The 9,330-nt window shown below is 46.3% G+C and overlaps 2 protein-coding genes across 2 annotated transcripts; one reads left to right on the top strand and one right to left on the bottom strand.

Moving 5' to 3' along the window:
- The first annotated feature begins 4,646 nt into the window (after nucleotides 1-4,646).
- On the top strand, nucleotides 4,647-6,979 carry LOC120670749 (putative nuclease HARBI1). Its single transcript, XM_039950896.1, has 2 exons — nucleotides 4,647-4,991; nucleotides 5,594-6,979. Exon 2 carries the CDS (start codon nucleotides 5,594-5,596, stop codon nucleotides 6,887-6,889), a length of 1,296 nt encoding a protein of 431 aa, XP_039806830.1. The 5' UTR covers nucleotides 4,647-4,991; the 3' UTR covers nucleotides 6,890-6,979.
- On the bottom strand, nucleotides 6,864-8,807 carry LOC120670750. The gene is made up of 3 exons (XM_039950897.1): nucleotides 8,781-8,807; nucleotides 7,530-8,054; nucleotides 6,864-7,379 (listed from the first exon to the last, which is right to left on the bottom strand). The coding sequence occupies exons 2-3, from the start codon at nucleotides 8,037-8,039 to the stop codon at nucleotides 6,933-6,935; spliced, it is 957 nt and encodes a 318-aa protein (XP_039806831.1). The 5' UTR covers nucleotides 8,040-8,054; nucleotides 8,781-8,807; the 3' UTR covers nucleotides 6,864-6,932.
- Nucleotides 8,808-9,330: the final 523 nt, after the last annotated feature.

Genomic DNA, 9,330 nt, shown 5'->3' with positions numbered 1-9,330 from the left:
GCTAGTGTCATCCTATTTGGTTTTTCCATTTCTTGTGCTGGAATTAAATTATATGTTAGCAGGGTACCATAGAAGCCATGTCAAGGGTCTTGCATAGGTCTGACTCAACTATAGCAATTCCACTTCAAGGTGAAGATGACACTCATAGAAATGCCATGGTAAGTCTGTACTCTATTTCTTATAACCCATGTTTATAAACCACTTCAGTCCTTTGATCTCAACTTTTTTATCTATAGGTTGAAGTATGTTCAGTTGAGGGTAACAGAGATAGCTATAAAACACCAGAAAGAACGATAAGCTTACCATTCTATGTAAGTATTGTTTAAGAGTTTTTTTTCATTAGTCTTCATAAATCATACACTATGAACTCTTATTTCTAATTGCAGGGTTCAATCTATGAGCCTGATTGCGAGGATGGCTTACATCCTACAATTGGTATGGTGTTTGATAGCTGGGAGAAAGGAGAAGATTTCTACAGAGCATATGCTAAGCATATGGGATTTGGGGTTCGCAAATGGACACAACACAAAAAAATAGATGGGACGGCCATCTGGAAGCGATTTGTTTGTTCAAATGAAGGTTGGAGAAAAGAGCAAGAAAGTGGTGAAGATGAGAATCCTAAAAGGAAGGTCAAGATAACTCGGTGTGGCTGTCAGGCGATGATTGGATTCAAGAGAAGAGATGATGGCAAGTATGTGGTTGCCAAGTTCATCTCCTACCACACCCATGATTTGGACTCCCCAAGGATGAGGCATTTAATCAAATCAAATAGGGAAGTGACTAGCGGAGTGAAGTGTGCATTATTTACATGTTATAAAGCATCAATTGGCACTTCTGCAGCATTCCGGATGCTTAGTGTAGAGAAAGGTGGGCCTGGAAACCTAGGTTGCACAAAGAAGGATGTTCAGAACTATGAACGTGATTGCAGAAAAGTCATTAGTGCTTCGGATGCCCAGATTTTAATTGATATCATGAAAGAGAAGCAAAGGATCAATTCATCATTCTTTTTTGAGTACCAGTTAGACAGCAACATCTCCACTACACAGACTGCCGGAGGACGCACAAGATGATAATTGGATGGTTATGAATCTGTGTTCATGTAATTTGTGAAGACTGGAACCCTTGTGTAGTAGATGCCTACAAGTCTAATATGTAGCAGCATATATATGTGCATTCAATCTGAACAAATTTGATCGGTCTTGTATATAAATACTGCATAAGTCTTTCACCTTGGTTTCTAATGTGGCTTATGCATGTTCAATTCAATAAATATTGTGCAACCATACTCTTTTCCTCTTTTCTTTGGCATAGAATTACAAATTGTACCACCGCTTCACAAAAATTCTATTAAGTCATCTAAAGATGCAACATTGACAGGTGACCTACAACAAGATTGCTGGACTGAATCATGTGTAGTGCACAACAGAAGTTAAGAAAATCACCGTTTAGAACTTAGCACATAAGAATAAAAAACAACTCATTATTCAGATCTTAGAACCAAAAGAATAGTTCATTCTTCAGGATGATAATTCAATATTCGATTATCTGAAAATATATAGAGGTTCGGATATGATATTTTTGCTAAGTTGAAACAAAAAACAGTGATATATTGACAGCATTCTGCTTTGAGTGATCTATTGAAACACGCAAAGAAGTAAAAGCTACAACAGTTACATGTAGAAATAGAACTTGAAAATAACCATATATTAGGACCATGATCTTTTAAATGTGGTTGAAGATTGTTCATAAGAATTATAAGGAAAGAAAAAGAATCATAAGTCAAACAGAGTATCCTTTAGCTACATTTCTACAGCTTCTCTTTCCAAAAAACACAAAGCATATATCTACACTGTTAATCATAATAGCACACTTCTTTTCGTGGTAGGCATTCATTGGACGCTTCATTTTGATGTTCTTGGCTTCAAGAACAGGCAGGTGCCATGACTTCATCCGTGCAGCACATCATTTTCAAAGTTTATTGTGATCTTGCAGCGGTATTCAGCACCATCAGACTCGCTAATCCATATTGGTGGCCTCATATACACAACAGACACTACCAAAAATTAATTTATGCCTTTCGCACATAGCAAGCTTCGACCATTCAAAACATACACTCTTTGAAAGGCCACTTTGAAAGACCACTTTTCTTCATGTTCTCCTGCAGAATATCACCCAACAAATTGAGCAAGTCAACAATTCTTTTTAGTCTGTGTTATCTGAAGTCAATACTCTATTGATAAAATGTATGGATTGGAGCACAATATACTAATTTATCCTTACCAATGTTTAATCAAGTCGCCAAAAGGCAGTACCCAACTAACCAAACATCTATACATTTGGGCTCCACCTATCTACTGATGTCTTATCCGAAGGAATAAAATGAGGTCTAGTAATAGCAATATACCGTGAGAAGCAACAACTGGGAGTCAAGTTTGTCGTGGAAATATCAGCAACACACATGGTGTGCATATACTTGGATGGGAGTAGCAAGTGATGAAGTCTCTCAAGGTTCATAGTGACGACATCCTGGGAATGCTAGAGCAAAATCAGAATGGGGTTGTAAAAATCTGCAAGTAAAATTGAAGTAGAAAAAAAAATGCATACCTTCTACCATTTCATCAAACACAGTGAAGACATCTCCATGGAAGTGTCCACACCACCAATGAGGTCGATGCCAACCGGCAAGAGGGAGGACACGGGAGCAGTAGAGGGTAGGGATGCTGCAGAAGCCGTCACCCCTCATCTTTCGGCCACCTTCAGCCCCTTCCAAGCACCTCCACTGCTGGCAGCCCACTTCCATGTGTAGAGAGCGGCTGAGACATGTGAGGAGATGAGAATGGGAAAGAGGGGAAGGAGGAAAAGGAAGAAACAACTCTGTGTCGGTCACTTCACCGTGATTCCCCTCGCCGACAAGGCTGCAAGGTTGCGCCACTGCTGCCTTCCCTCGCCAGACCGAGCACCGCCGCCATCTTTCACTGTTGGTTGAGAGATAGAGATAGAGAGAGAATAGAGAACGAAAGGATCTAAAGTGGAAGTGCCAATAACTTGGGGTTAAAATGAAAATTGACTAGACATTAGGATGTGTGGAGGGGGTTATGTGTAAAATGATAGGGGTACGTAGCAGCTTTCATCCTATCCATTTGTTTATGCTATAACGGTCCAGATGGCACGGTAGCACGGTAGCATCTATTTAGCCGGTAGCATAGGATACGTTCTCGTGTTGCTTCGCCAAAGAAGTATGGCACCTTGTTTCGCTTTGGACGCAGGATCTTGTAAGGGCGTGTATGGTTCCCTTCTGGGTACCGGCTGGCTCGGCTCTCGGGAGGCAGGCTCTCACGGGCCAGCAGCGAGCGAGCCCGGCTACGGAGAAACAAGGTCCAAGTTCGTTTCCCGGGAGCCAGGCTGAGCGCTGATTTCTGCACGGGAAGGCACGAGTCAGATGGAGATGCAAGCAACCAATCTCCCATCAGTTGCATGCACCGAGCCTGGCTCGTGGTGTTGCAGCTAACCAATCACTCATCGGGTGCATGCGTCGAACCTGGTCAGGCCGCATACAAGCAAGCAAACACGCCCTAAAGAGCCCAACGGAGGGACTCTCCATTGCGGCGTGGTGGCAGCAGGAACTAGCAGGCCTGCCCAAGAAGCTCCGTAGGACAAAAGCGTCGCTAATGATGTACACGGCTTGGAACTTATGGAAGGAAAGGAACCGGCGCATTTTCGAGCACACTTCCTTCGATACAGTTCGGGTACTGCAAGAGATCAAGGAGGAGATTTCAGTTCGGAAGCTTGCTTGTGGCAGGCCGGTGATTCCAACTCTTTCATGATTATTGCTTTTCGAGTGCATGTTACAGGGTCTAAGAGTCTCGAGTTCCTATTGCTTTATATAATGTCAACATTGTACTGAACTGGCTTGCTCCTTCTTTTTATATGACATGGCAGCGCTTCTGCTTTTTTTTAAAAAAATCTGTGAGGCGCCGAGATCAGGCAACCTCGATCGTGTGATCCTGCTTAACGGAACCCTAAACCCTAAAATCAGATCGAGACGTCGACTGTCGGTCGTGATCACAAGCTCAACAGTCAACAGCTTCCCTGGCTCCTTCAGTGGAGGTTGACGTTTCAGTGGTGTCAACTCGAGCCGCGAATAGCGGATGGTCTGACCTGTGTAATCGAACCGATGGCTTAAAGTCCGAAGCATCCAACGGCCCATCTAGACACAGCCGTTACCGTGTGTCTGACTGTAAGCAACTACTGTACCTGATGTCCCCACGAAAATTATCTATTACTCGAAAATATCTACAAAAAATCAGTCGAAAGATCTGCCAAATGAACAAGAACGAAAGTGATTGATGGCTTCCCGAGTAGAATTCACTATTCGATTCGGCGGCCGATAGGATCAACTCCAGCGGACATTTTTTTTATTTTATTCTGACTGCAAATTGAGGGGGGAATGTTCTTCACCTCCCATGCAAGGGAAGAAGCCAAATCTCTCGACCCGCGCCGCTATCTTCACATGCCAAGCAACTGTACGCAAGTGGGCTGATGCTATATGCTTTCTCAGGTCATTAGAGCATCTCCAGCCCAGCATGCATATTGGGCTCCTATTTTTTTCATTTGTTTGATGGCCTGCAAAAAATAGGGACCCAAAATTAACCCATACTCCAGCCCAAGACCCTATCCAACCCAGTATTCCAAGATTCGCAGCTGGAGCGCACCGCCCCGCCCGCGCGCCGCCTCTCCGGCGCTCCTCCGCCACCGGCGACCTCCCACCCGTCGCTTGAACTTCGCGGCGTGCGCGGCCAAGGACGGCCGCGGCTGTGAGGGCTGCGGCGGCGCGCGCTTCGTGCCGTGCTGGGAGTGCGGCAGCAGCCGGCGCAAGGTGGTGGCGGAGGAAGGCGGCCATCAGGTGGAGAGGTGCGCCAAGTGCAACGAGAACGGACTCATGATGTGCCCACTCTGCCATTGAATCTATCTTATGGATCATCCTCCATCAGGTGAAGCCTGCAATTTGTCCAGAATGTTAGTTTCTCCAGAATGAAACCTGACAAATCTCTGATTCTTGAATCCACTCAGAAGCCTGCAATTTGTTGGACACGAGCTACTAAAAAGAATTCTCCAGAATGTATTCCTGCAATTTGTCCAGAATGTGTGGCAAGAAATGTTCAGCTTCATCAGGAATGTTTACCCCATTTTCAGTTATCAAAGCACGGTTCCCTACCTGAATAAAGGATAGCTGCATCCTTCAACTCACCAAAATTTTCTTCCCGTTGATCCAACATTGGATCCCTTTGCCAGGCAAAGCAGAAAAGTCTGTTGACTTCCAGTAGCCACTGGGAAAGAATCTCTTCTTTTCTTTTCTTAATGCTGTCTTTTGCTGAGGGAAGTTTACCAAAGAAATGGAAATGAAATGCATAATCCAAGATAGCTTTTGCAAGTGGGTGCTCACTGCTTGCCTTAAGTACAGAAAACAAAATCTCAATCTGTGCTATGCTTGAGCTACTGCTTCATCCTTTTTTTTTTTGCCAAAGAAACTAAATTGATTACCATATTCTTCACAAGCTATGTGTATAACTTATGTGTTTTGTTTCTATGGCAGATGTCAAGGTTTGGAAAAAGTCTTCATCAGCGGTGGGATGAAGACGACGAATCTGATGACGATGACCTCCTAATTCTTGCTGGTCTTATTGAGGGCTCAAAGAGGAACAAGCGGAAGAAGAACTTTCGTGGATCTTTGCCTGGTCGTCACAGCGTGCGGAGGGGCATCTTGGGGGGTCATGATGGTATATTCAGGGACTACTTTGCGGACCCGTGCATATACAACAACAAGCATTTCAGAAGGAGGTTCTGGATGTCCAAGACTCTCTTCCTGCGGATCGTGGCTGCAGTGGAGTCTCACGATGACTACTTCCGTCAGAAGCCCAATGCCGTTGGAGCTCTTGGGGCTTCTCCAATCCAGAAGTCTATTGCTGCCGTTCGGATGCTTGCCTATGATGTTTCGGCTGATTTCCTGGATGACTACGTCAGGTTGGGAGAGAGCACCATCATCGAGTGCCTAAAATATTTTGTGAAAGCTATCGTTGAAGTTTTCAATGAACAATACCTAAGGGCCCCCAATGCCGAGGACACAGCTAGATTTATGGCCATTAATCACGCAAGAGGGTGGCCAGGCATGCTTGGCTCCATTGACTGTATGCACTGGAAGTGGGACAAGTGCCCGACTGCTTGGAGAGGCGCATACACAGGGCATAAGGATGGGCCGACCATGATTCTTGAGGCTGTTGCATCTCAAGATTTATGGATTTGGCACGCATTTTTTGATCTTCCTGGTTCTCTCAACGATGTCAATGTGCTTCGGCGTTCTCCACTTTTCCAGAGTCTGACTTCCGGGACAGCACCAGAATTGGAATACATTGTCAATGGAAACAAGTACAACATTGGTTACTATCTTGCCGATGGGATATATCCACCCTGGGCAACTTTTGTGAAAGCTTTCCATAGTCCCCAGGGCAACAAGAAAACCTACTTCACAAGGGCACAACAAGCAGCGAGAAAAGACGTCGAGAGGGCTTTTGGGGTACTCCAGTCTCGATTCACAATGGTGCGGGGCCCTGCGAGGTTATGGAGTAAGGAAGATCTTTGGTATATCATGCAATGTTGTGTACTCCTGCACAACATGATAGTTGAAGATGAGCGTGAGGAGCCCGACGATTTTAACTACCATCAAGAGCCGAACGGTATCCGTGTGTTGAAGCCCAAGGACTACGAGCGTCGTGATCCTCTTCTTCTAAATGACTTCCTCAAGATACACGAAGAAATTGAGGACAGGTCGTCACATGAGCGACTTCGGGATGATCTAGTAGAGCATCTATGGGCAAGATATAGTGCTAGGTAGTTGCTAGGTAGTTATACATGTGGGTTTGTACTCTGAATTCATGTTATACATCTGCAATAAAAAATAGAAGATACTGCATCTTTCCTATTATACATCTGCTCTGTTTTCTATCATTCTTATCCTGATTCTGTGATGCGATTTCTGTTCTGGAGGGCTTGTTCGTGGAGAATTTCTGCTTGTTTCGTAGTGTTGGATCACAGATACATTTCCATGGAACTTGGCACAGCAGTTCGTGGAAGCCCCTGAAGTTGTGGAAATGTGCGGCGATCCTCTCCCAGTACGTTTTGCCTGACTGGTCAGTCCCTGTGATAGCGTCATTGCTGATACTTATCCAAGACTTGCAAAGCTGGATATCTTCTTCCTGACTGTAGTTGCTGCCCCACTTGGATGCTCCTTTCCCACAACTACTTGGAGTGACATCTGGCTGCACTGATAGTTCCAAATTGCCATCCTCATCCTGGGTCATGAGATTTGTGTAGTACGGTGGATCCTACAAACCACAAGAGACATATTACTGCGTCATCATATTAATATCAATAACTAGATTAAGAAATAGCTGAAAATATACTAGTTCAAACCTGCTAATATACTATGAACAAAGGTGCTAAATTTTAGAAGGACAGAAAAAATGAATACATACATTTGCAGAGCAGTCCGGTGTCCAATCAAACATCGGCTCTGAGGTACCGGCGGCCTCGTATCCCATCATCGCTGGTGATGACGACGTGCTGCGGGTGTCCCAGCAGGTGGTGGCACCGGGTGGTGGTGAAGCAAGTTCCGTGAAGGTCACCGTGAGAGGGTCGTGTCGAGGAGCACCACCGGGAAAGAGCACTTCCTGGCGACGAGGAAGGCCGGAGTGGAGCACTTCTTGGCGAAGAGGAAGGCTGGAGTTGGGCACTTCTTGGCGACGCGGAAGGACGGAGTTGCAAGGATTGGCAGTAGGCAGCAGAGCTGGCGCGACGAAGGTTCGACGACGGCTCTTCGCCGGGTTACCCGCCGTTGGCAGTGGAGGGCGCACGCCGCTGGAGGTTCCTCCATGAGATCCGGAAGGCCTCTGCTCCATGTCGGGAAGGGGGCGGGTTGGTGGAGGCGGCGCTGGCCGTCCCTTACGTGGAGGAGGCTGCGGCTGCACCATGCCATGTGCTTGCATGGCCGACAGAATGAGCTGCAAGAAAAACATCAGTTAGTTTGCATCAACAATATGGGACAATCTAAACAGGAAAATATAATCTATGTAACAAATTTGCATGATACTATGTAGCGCAAGTAGATTTGAATATCATCATCCGTGTAACTGTGTTCTTTCCTAATCTCAGTGGAAAAAAGTAATTTGCTCTTCGATTATGCAACGCATTTTCACGATTAATGATCAGCATGTGGTAGGTTCTCAATCAGAAGCCTCTGATCCCGACAAATTACATGTATTTCTAGACCATGAATTCCGCAGAATACTGTATACTAAATATACAACTAATAATGCCCAAAGTTGGATTCAATTCAGAATTGCTCAATAACTAACAAGCATTACAAATTTACTACCCCAAAATTTGTGCAGCAAGGAACGACAGGCTACCTTGCTTGAAGGGCACCGGACACTATGCTAGCAACGGCAGGTGCAGCAACAGGATCCCGCAGCACCCACAGGCGGCGGCGGCGCAGCAGCAGCAGGCCGGGGACTTGGCCGGCGCGGAGTCGCTCCGGCAGGAGCTCAAGACGCAGCGGCTCAAGGTGAAGCGTCTCAAGGAGGAGTCCCTGCGGAACCAGAGCTACGAGAAGGCCGTCGGCCTCATGGCGCCGGGTGGGGGGGCGTCGACGGAGCATAGCAACGCCGGCGAGGTCGAGGGAGCAGAGCAGCAGGCGACGGGGAGAGGGCAACGGGGTGGAGGCTTACCAGGCCGAGGGCGGCGGGGTGGCGGCCGGCGCGGGGCGATGGGATGGGAGGGAGGACGGGGGCCTCCTTTTTCGAGAAAATTGTAAAAATGGGACTCGAAACACTTCGCAAATTTGCCATTCCAAATATCATCATCGTAAAAATAGGACTCAAATCATCAACCATTTGATTATACTGTCATTTGGTGTATTTTCTCTATTTTCTTTTTTCCTTTTCATGTATTTGAGGTGTGTATTATCCCTTTTGCCCCTCAGTTTTTTTGCTGCAACACACGTCAGTTCGTTTCTTTTCCTCAGTTCGTTTTCGATCGCATCTCTATCTCCTGTTCGATCGCCTGCGAGCTAGGGCCGGCGCCATGGAGGAGCCCAGCCCGAGAAGCCTGCACCGCCCCCCGCCTCTTGCGCCGCAGTCGTGGCCGGCCTTAGCCCCGGGCTGAGCGAGCTCCTGGGTGGTTGATGTTTGGAGTCCTATTTTTACGATGACGATGTTTAGAATGGCAAATTTGCGAAGCGCATTGTTTGGAGTCTTATTTTTACAATTTTCTCCTCGT

This window comes from Panicum virgatum, chromosome 4N (assembly GCF_016808335.1).
Source record: "Panicum virgatum strain AP13 chromosome 4N, P.virgatum_v5, whole genome shotgun sequence".
In the NCBI taxonomy this organism is placed as follows: Eukaryota; Viridiplantae; Streptophyta; class Magnoliopsida; order Poales; family Poaceae; genus Panicum; species Panicum virgatum.
This window is presented reverse-complemented; position numbering and strand designations above follow the sequence as displayed.